This window comes from Dissoconium aciculare (genome assembly GCF_010015565.1).
Source record: "Dissoconium aciculare CBS 342.82 unplaced genomic scaffold K489scaffold_9, whole genome shotgun sequence".
NCBI classification, from domain to species: domain Eukaryota; kingdom Fungi; phylum Ascomycota; class Dothideomycetes; order Mycosphaerellales; family Dissoconiaceae; genus Dissoconium; species Dissoconium aciculare.
In genome coordinates this window covers 580,763-606,279 of record NW_022984959.1, presented here as the reverse complement: position 1 = coordinate 606,279, position 25,517 = coordinate 580,763, and the positions used below count along the sequence as shown (strand labels likewise).

The window sequence follows — 25,517 nt, the reverse complement described above, 5'->3', positions numbered from 1 at the left end:
ATGGATAAGCGCACTTGCCGGTTTCACTTTGTCGTCGAATCACATGCTATCATATGGTTCGCGCATTTCATCTGGGCAGTTCGCAGAACCAGCTGGCTCTTCATACGTGCACATTCCGCACAAGTTACCCATATGAGATGGAACGTGGATGGCTGTATGATACGATCTTGCAGGCTATGCAGTAGATGCGCAAATTGGATGTCACCTTATGAGATGTCGGTTGTAACCGCAGGCACAGATGCTCATTGGCAACGGAATACATTGTGTGTATGAGCCAGATACACGATCTTCCACTGTGTCAGCGAATACCAAGCGATCGATGGGCTTTTTCGCACGCAACGATGATACATCGCATGATGAAGACAGTGTTGAAATTTCACAACCTTACACCAGCAGAACGACAATCCAGATAAGACACAGCGCCGACGAGCGTCCAAACCTGAGACGACTCTTACTGCAGATTTATCAATACGCATGTTGAGCAAGGATGCAATGATGTGGACTGCGACGAGGAAAGCAGAATATTGAAGCCCGAAGGCGACCCGTCTCAGAGGCACAGAACGCGTCCAGCTTGCGTCCAGCTTCATAGTGGACGGTCGAGTCATCACAACTTGTTCATGTCCTCGAGTAAAAATCGAGTGATGAAAAAAAATGAATGCATGATCATGAAAGAATAGAAGCATCTTCACAGTGACTGGTGTTTTGCGATGGAGAGGTGAAGTCGTAAGAATTTGGCAGCCGACAACGGTATGGTGTCCCGGAAAGCTCCGACCAATCGGCAATCCCTGCGCCCTGGACATGCGAGAGTCTGGTCAATTAGCACAGCCAAGCATCCTCAATCTGCTTCGGCTGCTGGTGAGCTTCAGATTGACAACATCGGGCATACCATCCGCACATCACCACCATCGCAATCATGTTGGCCAGCCGTGTCGCCGCCCGGTCTGCCCGTGTGGCAGCACCGCGCATTTCCGCTGTCAGCGTCCGCTCTTTCGCCGACGTCAAGGCCAACACCAAGCCTCCTGTCCAGCTGTTTGGTGTCGACGGCACCTACGCCAGCGCCCTGGTAGGGCCAATGCCACCGTCGCCGAGTGCAATCACCATATAGCATGCTAACTTGTTTGTCAAAAGTACACCGCCGCCGCCAAGACCTCTTCCCTCGACAGCGTCTCCAAGGCAATGGAGGCCCTCGCTCAAACTTTCAAGAGCGACAAAAAGCTTCAGGCCATCCTCAGCGCGCCCACCCTGAGCGTCGAAGACAAGAAGCAGATTGTGGCGGAGATTCAAAAGAGCACTGGTGTCCAAGACAAGTCCAACACCGTCCAGAACTTCCTGGCTACGCTTGCCGAGAACAACCGCCTGAGCGTCCTCGAGGGTGTCACCACAAAGTTCGCGGAGCTCATCAGCGCTTCTCGCGGCGAGGTCGAGCTGATCATCACGAGCGCTGCACCATTGGAGGCCAAGGTCATCAAGCAGCTTGAGAACGCCGTTGGCAAAAGCCAATACGTCGGACAAGGCAAGAAGCTGAAGGTCGTGTCAAAGGTGAGATCATGGCTCCGACACGCGATAGCAATTACGAAAGTACTAATAGGACGCAGGTCAACCCTGAGATTCGCGGAGGTCTCGTCGTCGAGATCGGAGACCGAACAATCGACCTCAGTGTGTCTTCCAAGCTGGCAAAGATGAACAAGCTTCTCTCGGATGCCCTGTAAATATATAGCGATACCAAAAGATCGAAAACTCTCCTTTGTCTGTTCAAACAAATCCGATTTTCGCCTTGAAACGATGCTGTATATAATGCACGGGGCAGATGCGCTGAGCAGACCATTATGTGGGATGGACTCGCTATGCTACTTTAATGTCTCGGCCGCATTTTCTGAAGTGGTGGGCGAATGTTGTATGTTTGAATGAGTCGATGCTCCCGATCCAGGTCGAAACCTCCGCAGAGATACCAGAAAGCATGAGGCGATGTTCAAAACAAAGTCGGGTCGTTTGATAGAGAGGCCGCTCGCTTGTAAATCATGACCACGGCTCTTCCAGTGGTGAAGAGAGCAGCATGGATGCCAGATCATGGTCTGCTATGAATGTGCGAGCTGGATCGTCGGTCTTTCCGGCTACCGACTACGTCGACTTAATCCTTTACGATGCCCTCGCGTCACACCACTGTGCCAGGGTCTATTGAGAGGCTGTAGCTTCATGATACATCACCTTCCCGCCCAAATGCCCTGGCCTATGCCCGGTCTGCCCTCATTCACAGGCCGCTTCGCGACTCGACCTTGTGCCTTGACACCCTGCACCACCTTTTCCAGCGACGTCTCTACCACCACCCCACCTACTATCATCTCCCCCAGAACCGCGTGTAATGTCTCGAAGTTGAAGATCAAGTCTAATTCGCACACATTCTCGAACAAGCGATCGAGAGCTTCGACGAAGACTTGGATGAGATCGAGCAAGGCCAGTGGAGACTCGGTCGACGTGGAGATGACAATGAAGTAAAGTGTGGCATAATGTCGGTAGGTCACGAGGGACGGCGCATCGTTGTGCTCTTGGGACGCTGTGGCGGCCGAAGCTGTTGGGCCCGCGAGCAGCGGCGGGAGCGGCAAGAAGTTGCAGCTGCTCGCCGAGCGGGCTGAGACGAGGGTGAAGATCTCTGAGATCAGGCGTTGCTGCACGGCAGTATCCTATCAACCAGGAAAAGCGAACACCGCTGTCAGTCTACTGCTCTCGTTCTCTCCGTGACCGAAGTGTCGAGCAAACATCGCTGTGGACGCACAAGCTGCGTGTAGAATTTGGTCAAACGTGGTTGCCCATTATTATTGAACACCAAGACAGCATTGATCATATCTTTGGTGGGGCGGCGAATCTGCCAGCGAGATTGAAAGACGGTGGTTAAGAGCGAATGGTGCCCTGCCTGATGTCCACGCTGGCTCCCTGGGTATGCTTAGACTCAGATGCTCCTCAGATGTGTACGGAAAGTGGAGAGAGAGCTTGCTCAAGGCTGGTGTGCCCGATCAAATTGTACGGAACTTGTTCTGCTCACATGAGATCAATCCCATGCGCGTCGCCTGCGAGTCAACTCTGTCATCGGAAGTGCCCGGGGTAGCGTCGAGTGCCATTAAGCCAATGATAATCTGGGTCTTTCTGTCATTGGGTGCATGTGTGTGCCCTTAGGGTTTGGGCTGGATCATGTCATGGAATTGTTGCTTCATCAATGGGCTGGAAATATTACATCAAGATTCCAGTAACATCTTTTCTTGCAGGAATGGCCATGTGGTCGAGCATTCGACACGCGGAGAGGTGTCTTGTGTTCGAGATTGATATTTTCCCCAAGGACTCGGAGGCCTCATCAGAGGTTCCATCACCGACATCCGATCGAACCCAGATAAGACCGTTGGTGCACGTTCATAAAAATGTATCTACATGTGGAGTTACGAGTGATGTGGAGCTCGGACAGCGTGTACCCGATCCCTTCATACACTGGTCTAGCGAGTGATTGCCGCATTAACCATCGGCAAGGCTGTGATGTAAACATGTAATGCACACTTGTAAAGCATGATTCTTTGTACAAGGCTCTCCTTCTCCTGCGGGAAAGTTGCATTTCGGAGCAGCTCGGCGCCGGGTCGTCTGCCGAAGTCTATGCAGACATAGACCAAGGAGTCCTCCATCGAATGATCCGAATGAGCTCTCGACATTGAGTGCAGTGGATGTGCGCCCGCATGCAGTGCGGACCGGCGCGATGCCAGACCGTGTGCCTGTCTGACGGGACGTCAAATCGGTTCGGAATCATATCGTTTCCAACGCTGGTCGACTGCCAAGAGCGTCGAGGTACGGACAGCCGCCCCCACGGTTGTCAACATTATCTGGCAGCCTTTGGGCCACAGAAAAAGGAGACTGCTTCCATGACGTGCTGTACCCTCGCTCTCCCTCACCCGTAGATTCCAGCCAGGATAAGCGCATTGAAATTCTGGCCAGAGAATCGCAAGTATAGTCATGGTTGCTGCGAAACGATCCGAGCACCTGTCATGTTGCAGAACCAGGCTGGGACGCGAAGCATGTGAGCACGTTCCGCAGAGAAGCGAAATTCCCTCAGGCGATCGATCTGCCTCATACCCGGACGGTGTATTTCGATGGTGTAAAAAGTTGTTCCTCCTAGCTCTTCACAGATCGATGGTCCTCTGAAGGTCTCTGCTGCCGCGATGCCGAAAGGGCGCCGACTTGCTGATTATACCAATCGCGTATCTGAGAATGTCAGAGTAATGCTTCAGTGACCAATCGTAGCCCGAAAGATCTTACCGGTTGGAAGGGAGAGATCAAGCGCTCATCCACCTCCATGTACAGGACTCCGTAGAAGACGAAGCCAGTAATCATACCCCATTGAACGAGCTTGGTGAACCTGGTCCATACTGGACGCGCAAATTTCAATTTCGTCCGCCGTCGATACCGTCGCTCAAGGCTGAACTGATGAGTATTGGAAAGCTTCGAGAACTCGGGAGGCCAGGTCCGCTTGCATTGGTAAGGATTGGTGTGAATGTTCCACGCGTATTCAGGCACCTGGACGGGGGCTTTCGGCGCCCTTCGAAAGAGCCAATTGAAAGCGGCTGATGCCATCCGGAGGATATTTGTCGTGGACAACTGATGGCCGGCGAGGTCAACTGTGGTGAGATTGAAGCGACGATGCTCGGCTCGCCGGTTGCGAAGGTTGATACAGTAGTAATCGGTATGATGATCAATCTTCGCTAACTGTTTTCTAGGTAGCTCATGCACGTAATAACACTGCAGGCCTGGGGTGCTTTACGTGTGAAGCGCATCAATACCCCGGATTCCTTTGGTTCAAAACCCCCGCGGACCCAGTTCGCTCTGCCCGCAAAATCTGGCGACAAATCATCAAAATATTGGAATGGTGGAGAAACCTGAGCTCCCATCCATCCATTCATTGCTAGCACACATAATACCACCACCACACCATACCCTGCATCGACGCTACTGAAGCACCTCAACCCACTTCTCTACGGAAAAATTCACTGGTGCTCCTTCTGACTCACAACCACGTCGTTCCCGATATTTCGATCATTGCCGCGGCTGCGTGGCTTGCGCATTCGTTCTGCAACATACGCGACCATGGCAGCCGTTCAGGCCACCAAAGAAGCCCTGGCTCCTGTACAGCAGGCCGGCACTCTCAAACTCGAGAACACCGACAAGCGAGACACTTTGATCGCCAGCGAAAAGAAATATCAGCAGCAATGGGCCGAGAAGAAGGTCTTCGAGCAGGATGCTCCAAGCCTCGAGGAAGTGCCATTTCATTCGATCTCGCCAGCGGAACTTCGGAAGAAGCACCCCAAGTACATGGTCACCATGGCATATCCCTACGTCAATGGTGTACCTCATGCCGGTCACACTTTTACTGCGAGTAAGTTGGAATTCGCTGTAGGATGGGCAAGGATGCAAGGCAAGAGGGCACTCTACCCTCAGGGGTTCCATGCCACTGGAATGCCCATCAAAGCATGTGCAGACAAGTTGATTCGCGAGATTGAGATGTTCGGGCAAAATTTCGAGAACTGTCCTGTGGACGCAGTCAAGAACGAGGAGACACCTGCTGAGGAGACACCTGCACCTGTCCAAGGTGCTGCCAAGTCGGACGTGACCAAGTTCACCACCAAAAAATCGAAAGCAGCCGCGAAGGTAAATGTCGCCCTCAAATACCAGTTCCAAATCATGCTTGCCATTGGTGTCCCTATCGAGGAGATTCACAAATTCGCCGACCCTCAATACTGGTTGCACTACTTCCCGCCGCTCTGGAAGCGGGACTTGACCAATCTGGGTTGCAGGGTGGACTGGAGACGCTCTCTAATCACCACTGATGCCAACCCTTACTACGATGCGTTCGTTCGCTGGCAAGTCAATCGCCTGAAGCAACTTGGAAAGATCAAGTTCGGCAAGAGATATACGGTGTACTCTCCACGCGACGGACAAGCTTGTATGGACCATGACAGAGCATCTGGCGAGGGTGTCGCAGTCCAGGAATATACGGCGATCAAGTTGCAGGTGAAGGAATGGCCTGAAGCGGCCAAAGTAAAACTCCAGGGTGCTATCCCGGAAGGCGGCGAAGTATTCTTTGTTCCCGCAACGCTTCGCCCAGAGACGATGTACGGCCAGACCGCATGTTTCGTCGGCCCGACCATCAGCTATGGCATCTTCGAGGTGGTCAAGGGCAAAGAGTACTACTTCATTGCCGAACGCGCAGCTAGGAACATGGCCTACCAGAACATCTTCCCCGAGTGGGGTGCGTTCCCCAAGGTGGCTGAATTGCAAGGAGCTGATGTCATCGGAACCCTTGTAAACGCGCCCCTTTCTGTTCACAAAGACGGAATACGCATCCTCCCCATGGAGACCGTCAAGGCTACCAAAGGAACCGGAGTTGTCAGCTGTGTTCCGTCTGACTCTCCAGATGATTACGCCACCATCACGGACTTGTCGAAGAAAGCCGAGTACTACAAAATCCAAAAGGAGTGGGCAGATCTCGAGATTTTGCCCATCATTGAAACGCCGTCTTATGGCAACCTCACTGCCAAGCACTTGGTGGAAACGATGAAGATCAACTCACCAAAAGATGCCAAGCAGCTGGCAGAGGCGAAGGACCTTGCTTACAAAGAAGGTTTCTACAAAGGCAAGATGATCCATGGTGACTTTGCAGGCCAGAGCGTTGCCGATGCCAAACCACTCGTGCGCCAGCAGCTTATCGACGCGCAAGAAGCTTTCGCATACGCCGAGCCCGATGGACAGGTAACAAGTCGCTCTGGTGATGAGTGCGTGGCTGCCCATCTTGACCAGTGGTTCATGAATTACGGCACTCCAGAAGCTTCAGGTGACCCGACCTGGCAGCCGGAAGTGCTGAAGCACGTTCAGAACGAAGATGGCGAAGGCCTCAACTTGTGGTCCACCGAGGCCAAGAACGCATTCGAGAAGGTTTTATTCTGGCTTGCTCAGTGGGCGTGTGCAAGGAGCTATGGGTTGGGCACAAGGTTGCCCTGGGACCAATCTCAGCTGGTGGAGAGTTTGTCCGATTCTACCGTTTACATGGCATACTACACCATTGCTCATCTTTTGCACAAGGACTACTTCGGTCAGGAACGAGGGCCTGCAAATGTCGGGCCCGAGGATCTGACGGATGAGATGTGGGATTACCTCTTCTGCAGGACCGAGGAGATCCCCGCAGACACCAAAGTGGACCACGAGACCCTACACAAGATGCGACGAGAATTCGAATACTGGTACCCGCTTGACCTACGTGTTTCGGGCAAGGATCTCATTCAGAACCACTTGACCTTCTTCCTCTATGGGCACGTGGCCCTGTTCCCACGCGAATACTGGCCTCGAGCTATTCGTGTCAACGGACATTTGCTGCTCAATGGAGAGAAGATGTCCAAATCTACCGGTAACTTTATGACTCTTGCGGAGTCCACATCGAAATTCGGTGCCGATGCCACACGAATTGCTCTCGCCGACGGTGGTGATGGTATGGAAGACGCCAATTTTGACGAGACTGTCGCAAACAGTAACATTCTGCGAATGTACGAGCTACGGCAATGGTGTGAGAGCGTGATCGCAGATGCTCGCTTGCTCAAGGAGGGCGAGAACTATGCTCATGTCAAGGACAGCGAGCGACTCAAGAACAACGACTCCATTCAAAGAACTGGCGAGAAATTGTTCTTCGACAAGCTTTTCGAAAACGAAATGAACGGCCTGGTGAGAGAGACCGAGCAACAATACGATCAGACGAACTACAAATCTGCGATCAAATCTGGTCTGTACGATTTCATTTCTGCACGAGACTTCTACCGTGAAGCAACCAAAGCTGCAGGAATTGGCATGCATCATGACCTGATCAAACTTTACGTGGAGTTGCAGACACTCATGATCACGGTCGTCGCGCCACACTGGGCGGAATACATTTGGCTCGAAGTGCTCAAGAAGTCCGATTCGGTCCAGAACGCCCTTTTCCCTCAGGTGTCTGAGCCCGACTCGCATCTCACTGCAGCACGCGACTACGTCCGCAACACCTCGAGCAACATCACGAGCGCGGAAGGCGCACAACTCAAGAAGATGCAGAAAGGCAAACAGACCTCTTACGACCCCAAGAAGGACAAGAAGTTGTCCATCTACTGTGCTCTGCAATACCCAGCCTGGCAGGATGGTATCATCGACATCGTCCGCAACAATTTTGCGGACCTCAAGCTCGACGTTGCTGCTATCTCCAAGTCGATCCCCAAGGCGGAGAGCAAACGCGCTATGCCGTTCGTACAGACCCTGAAAAAGAGCCTGGAGTCCGGTATCGAGCCCACCACCGTGTTTGAGCGCAAGTTGGGTTTCGACGAGGTGTCGGTGCTGACCGAGATGGTCCCCGGCCTCCAACAGACCCTTCCCAAATGTCTGAGGGTGGAAGTGATCGCGATTGACGAAGGTGGGAAGTCTGGCAAGATCGTGGCGGGGACGTCTAACGTCCAAGTGGGCGAGGCCCGCAGCGACTTGCCGCAGACGGCGGAAAACGCTGTGCCCGGACAGCCTACCTTCTTCTTTGAGAACATCGCGGCCGCTTGATGTAGATGATGTCCGACGACGCTCGATGATAGCTTTTGCCGTATCCGAATTGAGACATGGCATCATGGTTGCGTCTTGTACTATGGCTCTTTCGTTTCATAGACATTCTCTTCTCGACCAGAAAATTGATGCGATAGCTTGTAGAATGCCCACCCATTTTTGTGCGAGGCAGAGTCTCCCCGTGCTGCACTCGAAAGGGGCGGTGTATGACGGCAACCCAATGTGCCCCGCCTAGTATACATCAGCCATGATACCCCTCCGTCGAGATTTATCCCGCCCCCGGGCCTGAATTATTCAAAGGGTTCCAATTGAGCATCTACCGTAATTCGCCTGCGCTTCGAAGGATGCTTAGCGGAGTGGCTGTTTCAATGGCGTCAACCGCAAGCGCTCCGCAGGGCTACGTCAGTGCCTCCAGTTGCTGCCTCCAAAAGTTGGCCTCGCATGTCGATGAAGTCGATTGACTACAACACCGTTCTCCGCCGCAACCCGTGAACATCACTGCGACTTTGTTTCAACAACCTAACGTCCGCATCCCGGTCCCTCCTGCAAACATGAATCCCGCCCTGGCGAATTTCATGCTGGCCCGCACGCCCGAATCGATCCTCCATCCCAAAACCGGGGCTGAAGAGACCTTCACTCTGAACACCGGCGCCAAAATCCCCGCCGTCGGGCTGGGGACCTGGCAGAGTGACCCCGGACAAGTGCAAGCTGCCGTGGCGCACGCGATCAAGGTCGGATACCGCCACATCGATGGTATGTCATGCAGCGAGCGGTTTTGATGGTAGAGTCCGCATCCATGCGGAATCGAATGTTCGCTGAAACAAATAAAAACAGCGGCACTCTTGTACAGAAACGAGACCGAGGTTGGTGCAGGCCTCAAAGAAGCCTTCGCGTCTGGGATCAAACGGGAAGAAGTCTTCGTCACTTCCAAACTGTGGAATACCTTCCACCGTCGCCCCGAGGATGGTCTGGACCGGACCCTCAAAAGTCTTGCCCTCGATTATGTGGATCTGTACCTGATGCATTGGCCGGTGCCGATGAACGGAGCAGGGAACCATCCATTGTTTCCGACTCGGCAGGACGGCTCCCGCGACTTGGACACGGAATGGTCATTTATAGATACGTGGAAGGGGATGGAGAAACTCCTCGCGACCGGCAAGGTCAAGGCGATCGGCGTGTCGAATTGCAGTGTGCCGTTTCTGGAGAGACTGCTGGAGAAGAGTGATGTGGTGCCGGCAGCGAACCAGATCGAAAACCATCCTTATCTGCCCCAGCAGGAGATTGTAGATTTCTGTCGGGAGAAGGGAATCCTGGTCGAGGCTTACAGCCCATTGGGAAGTACGGGTAGTCCCCTGTTCGAGGAAGAAGGCGTGGTGGACGTGGCCAAGAAGCACAACGTCGGCCCGGGGACCATCCTGATCAGCTATCAAGGTGAGCACGTGTGGGCGGCCGCGAGGCTCTTTAGTGGTGCATAGCTGACACTCTCTCAGTCGCGAAAGGTCATGTCGTTTTGCCCAAGTCGGTGACACCGACGCGGATCGAGGAGAATTTGAGGACGGTCAAACTTGATTCGGCTGACTTGGAAGCGCTGGAAGGCATCCACAAGACGAAAGGGCTGAAACGATTCGTCTACCCGCAGTTTGGGGTGAACCTCGGATTTCCCGACAAGCAATAATTGTCCGGCATGTTGGAATTCAAATCAGACAGAATCAGGAGACACTGCAGCGGTCGTCATAAATAGAACAGGTTGCTTTGGGATTTGTGAGCCCTCTGCGATTGAGGAACCATACCACACATATAGACTTGCTCATCGACGCTTTGAGACATCTTGTTCGCGTGCCTGCTTGGCCTGTTCCTGCAAGACTCCTCTCAAAAAATCATTGTTCCGACCGAGCAGGACCACATCCTTGGCATTGATGACATTCCGATCCGAGTTTTTCGCAAAGGCCTCGAGGTCGGTGGCGGCGCTATTGATTTTCTCGTAGACGAGCTCACTCAGACTGCCGATGAAGCGAGTCGACGCATTCATCTTCTCCGTCATGGCGATGGCATCAACAGTCTGTCCTATTGCATGCCAGAGCGCGGCTTTGAGTCTTTCTTGCTTTTCGTCCTCGGCCGCATCGATAGGAGCCATGGTTGCTGTTTGAAGATGGCAAGTTTCTGTGAGACGAAATCACAGGCGATGTCGATGGCTAGAGTGTTCTCGCCTGTTCACTCCAAGATCGATGAATGCAGATTGAACGAGTGCACGGGCCACCGGAACGCGATCACATAGAAATCTATCAGTCTTTCTCCAACTTCGAGTACAACACCCAGCAATGGTTACCTCACGACCTCGCCAGCATGATTTGCAGTTGTATCACTAAGGTGAGTTGAAGCGTGGATTCTACCTTCAATAGGCTTTGAGGACTATATCAACTCGATGCGCTATCAATGATCACCTTCAGCACAAGCCGTCCATCGCTGTCCTCCGTCTTTCCCGCCATCGCGAACGCATCCTCGGCTTCCTCCAGACCGCGGAATCGATGGGTGATCAGTTTCGAGAAATCAGGTCCATCTGCGGAGGTCAAAGCCTGCTGGACGATCCGGATGCTCTCGGCGTACGTGTTTGCGTACCGGAACACGCCGACGATGTCCACCTCGCGCAAGGCCGCGGCGCCGAGCGGGATCGTCTGGATGGGATGGCCCATGCCCACCAGCATCAGACGCCCTCCGGGTCGGGTGCACTAGATTCGACGTGACGAGTGTCAGCATGTTGTTTGCCCTTGCACGTGAGGGGTGTGGAAGCCTCCGATCGGATGTGCCGAAGCGACTTACGAAGATGCCTGCCTGCACGCAGGAAGGGACACCGGTGCACTCGAAGACGACGTCGACCTCGCCCACGCCGTCGACCTGACCGATCTCGGCCGCGACCTCCTTGGCTATAGCGAGGCTCTCGTCGATATCCTTCCCTCTGCGCGATGGCACAGTGTAGCTGCTATGTGCGAACGCGTTGTCGACCGCGAATCGGACCCGTCCCGCATCGATGTCCGCGATGATCACCTTCCGAGCGCCCCGTAGTCTCGCCACGGCTGCGCACAGCAGCCCGATCGCTCCGGCACCGAACACGACGACGGTCGCGTTTTCAGGCATGAGGCTCCTGCGAAACGCGTGCAGCGCGACGCCCAGCGGCTCCAACAGAGCGCCGACGTCGAGGCTCACCTCGTCGGGCAGCTTGTAGCACCACCTCGCCGGATGATTGATGCGTTCTTGCAGCGTGCCTTGGAAATGCGGGAAGGCCTTGCCGCTGCTCCGGAAGCGCACGTCTTTGCAGATGTTGTATCGGCCTTGCTTGCATCGTTGGCATTGCTCGCACGGCAGACCGACCTCCATGGTCACCCGATCACCCGGCGCGAAATCTCTGACCTGCGACCCGATCGCGGTCACCACGCCGGAGGATTCATGTCCGAGGCTGAGGGGCTCCCTGACGAGGATGTCGCCGTTTCGGAAATGTGAATAGTAGTGGAGATCGCTGCCGCATAATCCGGTGGATGCGATTTGAATTTGGATCTCTTCGGGTTCGGGGAACGGGAGTTCTCGAGACTCCTGCAAGAGGATGTCAGAGGAGAGACCAGCGAAGTTACGTCGAGTCCATCAATGTCCGTCTCATCGAGGTAGATATTTCCTTGTCAAGTTGATAGCACGTACAACGCGGAGGTCCTTGGCCGCATGGAGGACAGAGGCTTTGATGTGTGTAGACATGATTATATCGTTGCGAGTCGTGTCTGTTTCCCAACCCTGGGATGATTCACAATGGTAATTTCAATGGTTATGACTATTCAAATCTCGTGATGAACACACCGGGCGCACATCAACCTTCGTGTTGTCCAGCTTGCAACATGGAATAAGCATATGCAGCAAAGTCGACAGTCGAGCATACGCGTGTGCCATGAAGCTCTCGCGATTGGGCGGGGTCGGCGTCCTTGGACTCGGCGGCGTCTGACGGAATTGATGGATCAGGACCGCCGAGATGCGCAGGCGATGGATGAAGATGTGCAGCGATCTGCGTTCGGGAGCTACACTGCTGCATCGGCTCTCCACCCGAGGTGACTGGAGGACCTGATACATGTCCACCAACATCGAATGCCATTCCGCAGGAAGCTCGCCACAACACAACACAACATCACGAACACACACATACACGACCGACGGTGTCCCCAAGCCCATCGATCCATCAATCTGAAGAATCGCAACCGCAAAGCTGGTCATCGCCGACTTTCGCGACAGACAGACAGGCAGCAGAACGACTCCATCGACATGTCGTCGTCGTCGGTGCTGCAGCTTTTCAGCCTCGAAGGCCAGACGGCGCTGGTCACGGGAGGGACACGAGGGATCGGCAAGGAGATGGCCCTCGCGCTCGCCGAAGCAGGAGCCGACGTGCTGCTCGTTCAGGTATGTCCCGCCTCTCCGCTCCACTCCTCTCCAACCCTATCCCCGAGCGAGAGAGAGAAAGTTAAGAAATAGAAGAAGAAGAAGCGACACTAACCCCCACCACCTCCCCCTCAGCGCGACGAGACCAACCAAACCACGCACCAGGCGATCCTCTCCCTCGGGCGGCGGTCCCAGATCTACACGGCGGACCTCTCCTCCGCCGGCTCGGTGGCGGCGCTGGTGCCGCGGATCCTGTCGGACGGGCACGAGATCGACATCCTGGTGACGAGCGCGGGGATCCAGCGGCGGCACGCGGCGGAGGCGTTCCCGGCCGACGACTGGGCCGAGGTGCTGCAGGTGAACCTGACGGCGGCGTTCACGATCAGCCGGGACGTGGGCGCGCACATGCTGTCGCGGGCGGCGCCGGCAGGTCCCGGGCGGAGGAGGGGCAGCATCGTCCACATCGCGTCGCTGCTGAGCTTCCAGGGCGGGCTGAACGTGCCGGCCTACGCCGCCAGCAAGGGCGGCATCGCGCAGCTGACCAAGGCGCAGTCGAACCAGTGGGCGGGCCGGGGCATCACGGTGAACGCGATCGCGCCGGGCTACATCGCGACGGAGATGAACGCGGCGCTGCTGGCGGACGACGCGCGGAACCGGGCCATCCTGGAGAGGATCCCCGCGGGCAGGTGGGGCCGGCCGGAGGATTTCAGGGGCGCGGTGGTCTTCCTGGCGAGTGCCGCCGCGGCCTACGTCAGCGGGGAGGTGCTGACGGTGGACGGCGGCTGGATGGGGAGGTGAGTGGGCGAAGGGGAGTGGTTGGAGGGAAGGGGAGGGGAGACGGCTCTCGCGGGGTTTCAATCCTAGGATGGGACGTCCTTCGCAAAGTCAAAGGTGGGGCCGGAGGAGGGGAGATTTTCTAAGTTGCGAGGTGGAGAATAGGGGGGGAGAGAGGGGAACGGGAATGTGACGGTGGAAATCTGGACAATCTTTTCTGAAGATGATGGGAGGATTTGAATTCTTTTCACAAGAGAGCGATAGAGAAGATCGCACAGCTCGACCGATGGGACGATCCCAAGTCATTACGAACTAGAGAGAGAGAGAGAGAGGAGAAAAAGAAAAAGTCAAAAAAAGGCAAAGTTGAACGTCTTTTCTTTTCCGGTAGTAGAAGGCGTTTCCTGTTCTCGCACGAGGTTACGTTTCCACATCGCCGCGTCTTGGAGAGGGACTCCGACCATATGAGGTTCGGAATCCCCGGCCGAAAGGACCAGAAAGGTACTGGGCCGATGGGCCCCGTGACGACGGCGGCGATACGCGCTGCCCTCTCTTCCTTCCTTCCTCTCTCTCTCCCTCCCTCGCTTTCGTTCTCCCTCTCTCTCTCCAAGCTACTACTACTATACAGTACTCAGTCGCGTTTAAGAGGAAAAAAGGCAGTCAAGGATCTTGAAAGAACGCTCGAAAATTCATGTTGTGCCATTCGCTCGTCCGCTGCTCTAGGCGTGAGGGTCTGGACTTGGATGGGCCCCTGTGAAACGACCCTGTCCGTCCTTGGGATCCACCGTGACTCGTTCAGTCCAGGGAGGGGGGGAACATCTCATTCGTATAATCGTGACGCTCATACGCATGATTCTCGCTCGACCTCTGGCGCGTTGCGCTTCGGGTTCGCCGTTTTCCGCGACGGTCGTCGTGAGGTCTTCGTTGAGCCCTCCGGTCATTGCCGTAGTACGACCATTGGCACCGACGCCCATGCGGCTCGGCTCATTCCTCCTCGGACTCCTCGCTGGCGTCGTCCTCGGAGCTTTCGTCGGCACCGCTGTGTGCCGGTCCACCCAGGGCAGGGGATTGACCCCCGCCGGCGCCGGGATGCTTGAACGCTTCGAGCTGGCTCTGGATCTGTTTGATCGTGTCCTGCTGCTCCTTCTTGCCCATCGGCTTGTGTTTCTTGCGCTTGCCGTCCGCGCCTTTGCGGGCGCCGCGCTCCGGCTCGAAGTCGTCGTCGTCCATGGCGGCGATGTCGTCGGGCGAGACGGCGCGGACCCGGTTGGGGTTGCCGAAGATGCCGCGGACGAAATCGAGCAGCATCAATTGGACGTTGTTGGGCAAGTCGTCGATCTCGAGCTCCATCTCCTCCATCTCCGCATACTTCTGGCAGTTCTCGGTGATGATGCTGGTGAGCTTGTCGAGCTGCGGGCCGTCGAGGTTCTCCACCGCCGAAGAGATCTCCTGCTTCTCATCGTACGTGACTTGACGCGGCTTCTTGGGCAGCTTCGGCTTGGATCCGCCCTTGATCTTGGAACCGAGCGCCGACCCGGCCGATTTCTTGCCCGGAGGCTTGCCGGAAGAGGAGGGCTTGGGCTTTTTCGTCTTGACGGGCTTGTTGAGCCCGGCGAGGGCGTTTTGCATGTCCGACAATTGCTTCTGCAGCGCTCGGATCGTGTCCGCCTGGGAAGCGCTGGTGGCCTCCTCGTCCTCTTCCTCCTCCTCCGCGCTCTCCTCCTCCGCGGAGGCCGAAGCCGCGCGCTGCGTCTCAGCCTTGCGCTTCTGCACGAACCGGTCCTTGCCGGCCCACAGGCCGTCGAAGTCCTTCTGGAGTTGCGCACCCAGCTGTCGGACGGGGTTCCCGGGAGGGTTGAAGGTCATGCAATTGGCCACGATCAGCTCGAAGTCCTTCTTGAACTCGCTGGCCTTGGCATATTCGCCGACCTTGAGCTTCTGGCGCATCGTGGAGAGGTCCATCGGGTGTTTGATCACCTGGTGATAGTTGGGGATGTTGAGGGCGACCGGATCGACCGGCACGAGGAATGGGTTGTTCTGCGGCTGGAATTTGTTGCTGGTGATCTGGTTGAGGACCATCTCGCAGAACTTGAGCTCCGGTTGGTACTCCTTGCGCTTTGGTTTGCCGTATGCGATCTCGCGGTTCTGCGGCGGCTTGATCGCGCGGCTCGGCCGGTTGATGCTGGAGTCGCGGCGGATTTGCGGAGTGCCGTCTGGCTGGAGGGCGAACGTGTCAGGCGCGACCGTGGGACTCGTGGCCGTCGCGGAGGGGGTGGCGACGACGCGCGATTCCCGGCGTGGTGCCGGGGCCTTTTGGAAGGCGGGAGATTGCTTCTTTGACGGCTTCGAGGAGGCAGGCTCGTTGGTGTTCGGCACGAGTCGCATCATGTTATGAAAATACGCTTCCATCGAAAACCCGGCCGTCGTCACGGCATGCGCGTCGCCGTTGAATCGCCGCGTGTTGCTGATGATCAGGTCGAAGTCGTCCGCAAAGTCCTGGACGCTGCCGTAGTTGTCTGCCTTCAGTTTGGTCTCCATGGTGCTGAGGTCCATGGGACGCTTGATGATTTCGATATATTGAGGGATGTTCAGCGCGACCGGATCGACAGGCTTGTTGAAGTAATGCGAATTCCGGGTCTTTTTGAGATTCTTCATCTTCTCCAACAAGAAGCCCTTTTGCGCAGTCGTCATCAGTTCCTTGCTATACGATGGCTTCTCGGCGGCGGCGGCGGCGGCGGGCGCAGGCGCAGGAGCGGGAGTGGGAGCGACGGGTGTGCTGGACGATTCCACGGTTGGCTTGGCGTCCGGTGCGACAGCAGGCTCTGCCTCGGATAACGGCTTGGTCTCTGTTTCGGTTTCGACTGCATCCTGTGATGGTCGAGGTCGTGCGACGCTGATCGAGTCCGAGGCGGTGCTTTCCGGCATGGGCGTGTCTTGATCGTCTTGGTCGTCCACCTTCGTGCGCTTGGCGACGGGTTCGATGTCGTCCTCAATTTCGTCCTCACGAGGGCGCACCAAGCTCGTCTCGGTGGGCTTGGGCGTGAGGATGGGTTCGGGCTGAGCGATGGCATCTTGATCCGGCATTTCCGTATCGTGAGATTTGACGTCGGCGTTGATGGGGACGTCGTCCGGGGGAGGTGTCGGATGCGACGCCGCCCGATCTTTGGGAAGAAAGTCGGCGATCGGTGCCAGACCTGGAGCGACGTTTTCGATGGGCTTCATCTCTGCCGTCTCGGGGTTGGTTTGCGCCACATCAGAACCGTCCGAAGTCGCCTCTACTTTCGTCGCAGTTGCCGTTGCGTCTTGCAGGGAAATATCGTTCGTTTTTCGTTCTACCGAATCATCGTGACTATTTCAGAAAGAAAAAAAAAATCAATCATGTTAGCAAATGCGCCGGCGCGTGATAAAAGATCAAACGGGCCGACCAACCCGTTCACAAGTCGCGATTCCGTCGCAGGCGCGCTCGCAGCGGGCGAAGTGTTTGCGAGATCGAGTTCCGATGACATGGCGATGGAGGATGGGGATGAGTGGAGGCGACAGGCCAAGCCCAGGTTGCACGTGACGACGCGCCCAAAATCCCGATTTCTGCGGTCGGAAATCGATCACGCGACAAGGTCTGCGATGATATTTCTTGGACGCTTCCGAATGTCAGTCTTGAGCTCGAAACGCGTGTCGTTCAAATGTGGTGGAAATGCTGATGTCGTCGATGCTGTCGTCGATGGCGATGGCGACGTCGTTGAAGGAGTATGTTGAGGATAATTCTGATGATGATGATGACGACGACGTGATGTTAAAATGTTTTCTGATCGTCGATGATTCGCAGTACGACACCCGTCCGAGAGGAATTGCACGTGATCGATGCGCAGTCGCAACGCGATCTGTGTCGCGATTGGTGCGCGTCAAAAAGACCGGAGGAGAATTGCGGAGGAGAGAGGGTTGGTTGTTCGTGGCCGTCCAAGAAAGTGTCGACGAAGGGCGGTGGTGAGATGGATGCGCGCGCGCGAGAATTCTTCGGGCGGGATGGGTGGGCGCGTGTGACTGGAGGAGGGATGATATTTATATTGAATGGAGAGGAGAGAGTCCAACGCGTGTCCGCGTGTGGTGTAGGATTGTGTGTGGTAGCGCGCGAGAGAGAGAGAGTAGAGTGTAGAGTGTACTGTATGTAGAGGGGAGTGGTTCACTCAGGCATCCATCGTCGTCGAGATGGAAAGAAGCTGAAGGAGGAGAGATTTATACATTCCAGTAGCGTGTCCGGGCTATTCCTCCCTTTCCATTAGTTGAGAGAGAGAGAGAGAGAGAGGGAATGTGCAGTGTGTGTGTGTGTGTGTGTGTGTGTGTGGTGTTGTGCAGCAGTGTGCAGTATAGTAGGCAGTAGGCGGTCGGCGGATAGGACGACGGAGAACTGGAAGTATGTATGTAATCAATCGTCGCAAATTATTGTCATCACAACAGATCAGATCAGGGAAAGGGTGAGAAGAAAAGAAAAATGATTTATGAGATGTGTGGCCCGGACTCTAGCGACCCTCTCCCGATCCCACGGCCGCTCCCGGGGCTAGTCCTTGAGACACCAACCCACACTCACTCCACTTGCACTTCTCTTCCACCATTTCCCACCTCTTGAGCCCAGAACGCCTGGTCTTCGTTCTTCTTCTTCACACCTGGGCAGTCCACGGGGTATTGTTATTATTATTATTATTATCATCATCATTATTGTTACTGCTACTGTAGGTATGTGCGTGGATGTAGGGATGGGCGGATGATGGTGTGAGGCATCCATGCACACACTCTCTCATACACTTCACTCCCAGCAGCGTGTACCGTGCAGCTCTTCTTCTTTTTCTCGTGTCTCTCTCATCACCCATACCCTCATCACCTCTTCTTCTTCTTCTTCTTCTTCTCCTCCTCTTCCTCCTTCTTCTTCTTCATCACCTCACCATATAATGATACTGTAACAGGCACACATCAGGCATGACACGTGAGAAATCCAAAGACCCCTCCGTCTCCGTCTGTGTGTGTGTGTGTGTGTGCGTGTGTTCTGGGTTATGAAGGCGAGGCAACAGCATCCACAGATCTATCAGCCTCGAACTTTCCCTACCTCCAGGCGGATATTAGTCACTTGTCGCGCCACCTGCAAAGAAAGGAAAGTGGCCATGGTCATCGAAACCCTTTCACATGCGCGCCTTCTTCCCTGAGTGGCGGATCTCCTACCCACCTACTGTAGATATCTACTGCATATACCTACCTCGGTGTACATACATCTATTTCACCCGGGAGTCGTGCGCATCATCACCGGGTATCCACGGGAAAAGGTCAACGCTGGGCAGTGGAGCTGGAGGTGGCCCCGATGGTGGTGGTCGTCGTCGTCGTCGTAGTTGTCGTGGCCGAGATGGTGGTGGTCGTGGTTGTGGTGGTGGTGGCGGTGGTATGTACTACTATGACTGGAACCTTTGGGCGAACAAAGAGACACCGGGTCGCCGCATGGGTCGCGCTAGGCCATGATGACGATGACGATGACGATGAAGATGAAGATGAAGATGATGGACAGTGAATGGCACTCTGCTCTTGCCCTCCTCCATCTTGAATCATCATCATCGTCGTCGTCGGCGTCTCCTGCGACTGTGCCCGCTATGATGGACAACGACATATTCCGCCAAATAGGTACCCGTGTGACACTCCCTCCTCCTCCTCCTTCCTGTACACGTTCCTGCCTGTTGGGATCGCATAATCGAGGAAGCACACATGGACCTGCACACACGCACGCGCACACACACATTCCATCCATTCACCCATTTGTTCACTCGATCATTCATTCCATGGCGGATCCCCTCTCCCTCCCGCTGCCGGCTGTGGGAAAGCGAGAGACGCGGTCGGCAGCTGCCTGCCTGCCTGCAAGCCCTGAAACGATACGATCCCCCGGGCGGCGGCTTGGGACTGGATCACCACGACAGCCTGGAGTACATGGACATTTGCACGCTGGAACTGCAACGATCCAGGCCCACGATCCTCCGGCCAGTATATACACATCTACAACATCTGGGCATATGTCCCAATCGACAGTAGTCGGGTTTTCTGTAATGGTGGATATCAATTGAAAATCACGCCCTCGTGACCTTCCAGCATCGAAAACATCCCCCTGTAGCCAAGCGATCTCTCGTGCAAAGCGGATATGGCGGTTTGCGGTGGACGACCGTTCATCCAGAGCATGGGAAACTGTGAGGAATATACTATAAGAGAGAGATCTCGCAAAGGACGTCGATATCAGTCCATGATGATGATGATGAGGCATGAGGCATGAGCAGGGTTCGCGCGGTGAGGGCAAAGCCAAGACTTCATCGAGCACGGCCCGTGCGCTCCGCCTTCCCTTTGCGACCAGGAAGGACGCTAGGGCATTCCTGTCAGAAATTTTGTCCCAGGAATATATCGACCGACCGACTCTCTGGAACTGCACACGGCTCTGAGAGAATTGGAAAAAAAGCCAGCGGTGTACACGATCGCACGACGTCCGCCTTCTCACACACATATCCTCAAGACGAACCGAGCGGGACATGTCTTCAGTATGAGCGCCGCTAAGCGCTCCCGTTCGGGGCAGTCGGCTGCAGCATTGCACTCTGCCTCGCCGTTGCCCAAATCCAAGCGACAAAAGGTCTCTCCGGACGGTCACACCACCCCCAAGGCGAACGGTCTCAAATTCCTCGTCGACGAGGACCTCAGGGCAGGGAAAGAGCTCACGGCGGAAACGACGAACGGATTGTCCACCACCCGAGCTCCGGTGGTAAACCAATCTCGCGCCAAGGTGACAGCCGAGCTCGCTGGAGATGACCTCGGCGCCTCTCAGCAGCAGGCTCACCGCACCAAATCCGTCACCCGTGCAAACGGAACCGCATCCGATGCCGAAGATGCTTCTGGCAGCGATGAGGCGGAGGCTTCCGCCGGTAAACGTGCGGTGAAGCTTCAGGGCCCGAAGGCGTCGAAAGGACATGCTACATCACATTCAAACGGAAAGAGCGCAGGTGCGAGGAGTCGGACCAACGGTGAAGCAGAGGATGGTCACGGAGACATATCGATGGACGACGCGGCGGAACCAGCGTTCGGAGAGCTACTCTTGGCCCAGAACGCGGACGCTATCGATGTGACCGGTTCGGCCGATCACACGAGAGACCGGCAATTGACGAATGCCTTTGGCGAACAGAACGTGGAAGGGCTGTCATCGGCCACACTGGGCACGGTGCTCACACAAGCCCTGAAGACGAACGACCAAGAGCGACTGGAGACATGTTTCGCCGTCGCCGATACCGAACGGATCCGCGCGACCATCCAGCGATTGAATTTCCAGAGCGCCACGGCGCTGCTGCAGCGCGTCTCGGAGAGGATCTTCAGCCGGCCCGGTCGGGCGGGGAACCTGTTCACCTGGATCCAGTGGACCCTGGTCGTGCACGGCGGCTACCTCGCGACGAACGAGGAGATCATGAAGAAGATCCGCGCCCTCAACCGCGTGGTCAAGGAGCGAGCGCGCGGCCTCGCCCCGCTGCTGCACCTCAAGGGGAAGATCGACCTGCTCAGCACCCAGCTGGAGCTGCGGCGCGAGGTCCACCAGCGCACGACGGCGATGAACGCCGACGACCAGGACCACGAAGACGGCGTCATCTACATCGAGGGCGAAGACGACTGGTCCGACGACGACGACGTCGAGGGCGGCGCACAGCGCAGACGGACCGTCGCCAAAGCCTCCCGGCGAGCACGCGAGCAGGCCGGTTCCGACGACGACAACGACGACGACGACGACGACGATGATGACGACGACGAGTTGCGTCTCCTCACGAACGGCGAGGCCAACGGCACGGGACACGGCGACGATGACGACGACGACGAAGACGGGGAGTCGGACGAGGACAGCGAGGGCCTGCTCGACGTCGAAGCCGACGAGACGTCCGACGATGAAGGCGACGACGGGTCCGAGGAGGACGGCAGCGACGGCGACGACGGCGCGGAGTCTGTTGATGAAGAAGAAGAAGAAGACGAGGAAGGTGTGAAACCCCCCAAACTGCAGACGCTGAACCGCCGACGGTGAAACCGCGTGTGGAAAACGATGCGATGTCCCCTCCACATCTCATCTCATCTCCTCCCCGGCGTGGCACGATAGGAGAAAGTCGCATCTTCGAAAAAGTCAAGGGATGAACATCACGCACCCACCCATCTCTTCCTCCTCGATCGCCCCTCTCTCCCTCCCCTCTTCGATCTCGGGTTTCGATTTATTTATTTTACCCGCCGACTGTAGATATACTACTGCTGCTGCTGCTGCTGCTGCTGCTGCTGCTACAAAACACAAAACAAAACCCCCATCCTATTCTACAATCTCCCAAAAAGGGGTTCTCTCTCTCTGTCTCTCTCTCTCAACTACTCGAGAAACTAGCCAATACGTAAATCCCAACGCGACAACCTTCCGCACGAACATCCGTCGGAAACCCGCCCTTTTGATGATCCTCGCTAGATCCCTGCTAGATCCCCTTCCATCACGTTTGCACCCCATGACGTGCATGTGGATGTGTATACCCCGGACACAACACACACGCCCTGCCTGCCTGCACAGTAACCATGACACGGAACCGTGATCGTCATCGGAGACCAGTGCAGCGAGACATGACGATCCAGGCTCGCCGGGTGCCCCGGTGGAGGGGGGAGAGAAAGGAAGGCTCGTTCCCGTCTCGTCTCGACTTTTCGGTGTTGTGGTTACTTGTTACTTTATTACAATCATTATTATTGTAGGAATATAAGGTGTGATCGGAGTAACAACAGCATGATTCATACAGAGAGTACTGTAGCATAATAACAATAGTAGTAATAATAATAATAACAGATGCCCGACGGAGAAAGTTTAATCCAGCCCTGCCTGCCAGGAAGGAGTGAGCCCTTCGCTGTGGGAATTGATGATTTATCGCGTGCGCCGTATATGTGTGTGGGCGTGTGTGTGGGCGTGTGTGCGTGCGTAATTGCTGTCGTGAGTCTCGCTCTCTCTCTCGCCCAGGGCGTTGATCATTGCCCGACGGAACTTTCCACTGCCGGACTGAGGGAGAGAGGGACGGAGGGAATCGATCACGTGCACGCCCACGAATTCCCATCGAGAAAGGTCTCACGTTACCCATGTGCTGTGTTCACTTTACACACACATACACATACACACACTCGCGCGCGCTGTCCTGACTCTCAACCCAATCTCTCCCGAGCACTCGTCTTCCTGCTCCTCCCAGTATCTGACCGATCCTCCCGCTGTTCCTCCTCACCTCTATCCAGCAGGAGCCTCCCTCTCCCTCTCTCGCGCGCGCCCAACGGTGGGGCGTAAACGGTGACGATCCCACCCACTTCCTCGAGCGGAAAACTCCCCACGCCCACCCGGTGGTCCGGGGCGTGAAACAGCCACCCACGGAACCACCGCTTCAGAGCGCCGCAGACAGGTGGGCGGCGCACGCGACAGACCCGCCGAGAGGAAGAAGAAGAAGAAGAAGAATAAAAAAAACACACAATGGCCATCCACCTCAACATCGCCGGGACCCATGGCCGCAGCCAGGAGCAGCAGGCCGAAGTGCGCGAGGCCAAGCGCATCCTGAAAGAGAGGATCCGCTGCGATTGGGAATACGGTCCACTGCCGCAACATCGCTCCAGCGGGATCCGACCGCCCGTCGTCGACGACAGCCGGCCGACCACCACCACTGCCGCATCGCTGGTGCAGGACGTTCGCGAACCGATCGCCGGCTTCCGGTTCCATTCCACCACCACCAGCGTCGGCGGCGGCGGCGGCGATGGCGAACCGTCATCACCGCATCCTCCCGGGGGAGTCCTCGGGCTGACCTTCGACCCGACGGAGTGGCGCGATCGGGAATACTCCTCCATGTCGGAGAGCAGCGATGAGGAGGAGGAAGTCACCGCCGAAACCGTCATCCTGGAATCCTTCCGCCTGTCGCAGAGGATGGAACTGGGGCGCCCATCCGGCGGCAAGACCGCCGGTCCAAAAGGCAAACCCTTCCGCTTCGACGGGCCCGACAGCGTCGGCGCCGAGGTCGCCGCCCGGCGCCAGGCCACGAAGCGGAGACGCCAGACTCGCCTGGCCGAGGAGTCGGGGTGGAACGACGGTCTGGCCCATTGGCTGCGCCGGCGGGACGAATGGTGCGGCGCGCGCGACGCCGACGCCGTCCTCGCGCTGCAGAAGCGGAAAGCCGCCGCCGCGGACGCCGATCCCGATCGCCCGGCCACCAGCACCTCCACCTCCCTCGCCGACGCAGAGTCGGAGGGCTCGACGCCGCGCACGTCCGTCTCGTCGTCGCCGAACACCCCCGGCTCCCCCTCGGCGACGACGCCCGAACCCAGCCTCTCCGACGTCCCGCCCGCGACCGTGGCGCCGAAAGGCAGCAGCACCACCGCGACGACGACGACGACGGTCACGCCGACCGTTTCGAGAGGAACATCCGTCCCCGAGAACGCAGCAGTCCCCGCGATCCCCACGTCATCACAACCTCCGCCGCCACCGAACCCACAACCGTCCTCCTCCTCCTCCTCATCGCCGCCACCTCCCACCCCCATATCCTCCCACCCCTCCTCCCTCCTCCTCCCGCTCGCGCCCCCGCTCCTCCCGGCCAGCCACCCGATCCGCGCGCGCATCACGCCGCAGAGCTACCCGGAGATCTACAGCAAGATCATCCTGCAGGCGCGCACGCCCAGCGTGCCCATCAACCTGCGCACGCTGCTGGCCGCGCTAGTCGCCGGCTGGAAGGCCGACGACGAGTGGCCGCCGAAGCCCTCCGCGGGGCTCGCCGCGGAGAAGTCCCTCGGCCGGAAGAAAACGGCGGCGGCGGCGGTCTCGAACGCCAGGCCCCCGGCCAGCAGGAGGAGGGATCCCGCCGCCCCCGCCGACAGGGAGCCCGAGGGTTTGAGGCACGGCGTCAAGGCCGCGGTCGGCAGGGTCCTGAGGCTGGGCGGCGCCCTGTCCTCGTCGCACTCGAGTTCCGGCGGCGGCGTCGGGGGCGATGCGGCGGCGAAGAACACGTCGAGGCGGAAGGAGGAGGGGGGATGAATTGGGGGGGGGACAGAAGAGAGAAATCGGGAGTTGGGGGCGAAACGGCATAGCGATTTTCTTTCTTCTCGTCGTCGTCGTCGTTTTAGCGTTTTCGGCCATCTCTTCATCTCTTCATCTTTCCAAATGATTCTCATTCTTGGTTGGTTGTCTTTCCATCTCGTTTCGTCTCGTTTCGTCTCGTTTCCTTTTCTTTTCTCTTCCGTTGCTTCTGTCCACCGATGATTCCTTTTCTCGCCTCCCTCATTTCCCATCTCCGTCGGGTGAATCTTTCGCCGCTGCTCTGGCCATCCCCATAGTTGCGGACATGCGCGGACGGGAGTCCCCGAGGCGTTGCATGTCCGGAGCAGGCGGGCATGGGACATGGGGCATGTCCGACTTGGCACTATTGGCTGGTTGGAGGAACAAAGCCGAATGTTTCACCTCCCGGATCCGGCCTGGGGCTTCCAATCCGTAACGGGAAGGACAGATCTACGTCGGAGGGTAATGTCCGAGAAGAGAGAGGGATAATAGTCCTAGGAGAGGGAGAGAGAATGATCCGAGAAGAGAAGAGAGGGAGAGCCGTGGAGGATTTCCCTCCGAGGAAAAAAATCTCGCCGTCGACGAAGTTTTCACGTTTCTCACGCCGGCACTTGGGAAGGGTAGGTATCTGGTTGGTTGTCTTTTTTTCTTTTCCATTCGA

General features: G+C 56.6%; 12 protein-coding genes across 12 annotated transcripts; 6 read left to right on the top strand and 6 right to left on the bottom strand.

Annotated features, from left to right (window-relative positions):
- Positions 1-913: 913 nt before the first annotated feature.
- On the top strand, positions 914-1,709 carry K489DRAFT_323092 (OSCP-domain-containing protein; the record flags this gene model as incomplete). The annotated part of the gene is made up of 3 exons (XM_033601672.1): positions 914-1,063; positions 1,129-1,539; positions 1,596-1,709. The coding sequence occupies 3 exons, from the start codon at positions 914-916 to the stop codon at positions 1,707-1,709; spliced, it is 675 nt and encodes a 224-aa protein (XP_033458148.1).
- Positions 1,710-2,201: 492 nt separating this feature from the next.
- K489DRAFT_360277 (Adaptor protein complex sigma subunit) lies at positions 2,202-3,019 on the bottom strand (the record flags this gene model as incomplete). The annotated part of the gene is made up of 2 exons (XM_033602613.1): positions 2,771-3,019; positions 2,202-2,678 (listed from the first exon to the last, which is right to left on the bottom strand). Exons 1-2 carry the CDS (start codon positions 2,837-2,839, stop codon positions 2,202-2,204), a joined length of 546 nt encoding a protein of 181 aa, XP_033458147.1. The 5' UTR covers positions 2,840-3,019.
- Positions 3,020-4,245: 1,226 nt separating this feature from the next.
- On the bottom strand, positions 4,246-4,605 carry K489DRAFT_322487 (uncharacterized protein; the record flags this gene model as incomplete). Its single annotated transcript, XM_033601629.1, has 1 exon — positions 4,246-4,605. The coding sequence occupies one exon, from the start codon at positions 4,603-4,605 to the stop codon at positions 4,246-4,248; it is 360 nt and encodes a 119-aa protein (XP_033458146.1).
- Positions 4,606-5,115: 510 nt separating this feature from the next.
- On the top strand, positions 5,116-8,592 carry K489DRAFT_360274 (leucyl-tRNA synthetase; the record flags this gene model as incomplete). Its single annotated transcript, XM_033602612.1, has 1 exon — positions 5,116-8,592. The coding sequence occupies one exon, from the start codon at positions 5,116-5,118 to the stop codon at positions 8,590-8,592; it is 3,477 nt and encodes a 1,158-aa protein (XP_033458145.1).
- Positions 8,593-9,167: 575 nt separating this feature from the next.
- On the top strand, positions 9,168-10,267 carry K489DRAFT_322808 (Aldo/keto reductase; the record flags this gene model as incomplete). Its single annotated transcript, XM_033601650.1, has 3 exons — positions 9,168-9,345; positions 9,427-10,023; positions 10,083-10,267. 3 exons carry the CDS (start codon positions 9,168-9,170, stop codon positions 10,265-10,267), a joined length of 960 nt encoding a protein of 319 aa, XP_033458144.1.
- K489DRAFT_382145 (uncharacterized protein) lies at positions 10,243-10,759 on the bottom strand. The gene is made up of 2 exons (XM_033605304.1): positions 10,383-10,759; positions 10,243-10,311 (listed from the first exon to the last, which is right to left on the bottom strand). The coding sequence occupies exon 1, from the start codon at positions 10,724-10,726 to the stop codon at positions 10,400-10,402; it is 327 nt and encodes a 108-aa protein (XP_033458143.1). The 5' UTR covers positions 10,727-10,759; the 3' UTR covers positions 10,243-10,311; positions 10,383-10,399.
- A 102-nt stretch (positions 10,760-10,861) lies between these two features.
- On the bottom strand, positions 10,862-12,285 carry K489DRAFT_382143 (NAD(P)-binding protein). The gene is made up of 2 exons (XM_033605303.1): positions 11,410-12,285; positions 10,862-11,318 (listed from the first exon to the last, which is right to left on the bottom strand). Exons 1-2 carry the CDS (start codon positions 11,962-11,964, stop codon positions 11,007-11,009), a joined length of 867 nt encoding a protein of 288 aa, XP_033458142.1. The 5' UTR covers positions 11,965-12,285; the 3' UTR covers positions 10,862-11,006.
- A 603-nt stretch (positions 12,286-12,888) lies between these two features.
- K489DRAFT_411503 (NAD(P)-binding protein) lies at positions 12,889-13,800 on the top strand (the record flags this gene model as incomplete). Its single annotated transcript, XM_033607813.1, has 2 exons — positions 12,889-13,023; positions 13,138-13,800. The coding sequence occupies 2 exons, from the start codon at positions 12,889-12,891 to the stop codon at positions 13,798-13,800; spliced, it is 798 nt and encodes a 265-aa protein (XP_033458141.1).
- Positions 13,801-14,279: 479 nt separating this feature from the next.
- K489DRAFT_265554 (Bromodomain-containing protein) lies at positions 14,280-17,290 on the bottom strand. The gene has a single exon (XM_033600078.1). The coding sequence runs from the start codon at positions 16,993-16,995 to the stop codon at positions 14,758-14,760; it is 2,238 nt and encodes a 745-aa protein (XP_033458140.1). The 5' UTR covers positions 16,996-17,290; the 3' UTR covers positions 14,280-14,757.
- A 3,507-nt stretch (positions 17,291-20,797) lies between these two features.
- K489DRAFT_296108 (NUC189-domain-containing protein) lies at positions 20,798-21,676 on the top strand (the record flags this gene model as incomplete). The annotated part of the gene is made up of 1 exon (XM_033600309.1): positions 20,798-21,676. A coding segment is annotated over one exon (879 nt), but the record flags the coding sequence as incomplete, so codon positions are not given.
- A 437-nt stretch (positions 21,677-22,113) lies between these two features.
- On the bottom strand, positions 22,114-23,102 carry K489DRAFT_265366 (uncharacterized protein). Its single transcript, XM_033600077.1, has one exon. The coding sequence runs from the start codon at positions 22,911-22,913 to the stop codon at positions 22,386-22,388; it is 528 nt and encodes a 175-aa protein (XP_033458138.1). The 5' UTR covers positions 22,914-23,102; the 3' UTR covers positions 22,114-22,385.
- Positions 23,103-23,290: 188 nt separating this feature from the next.
- On the top strand, positions 23,291-24,835 carry K489DRAFT_372043 (uncharacterized protein; the record flags this gene model as incomplete). The annotated part of the gene is made up of 1 exon (XM_033603297.1): positions 23,291-24,835. The coding sequence occupies one exon, from the start codon at positions 23,291-23,293 to the stop codon at positions 24,833-24,835; it is 1,545 nt and encodes a 514-aa protein (XP_033458137.1).
- Between the last annotated feature and the right edge of the window lie 682 nt (positions 24,836-25,517).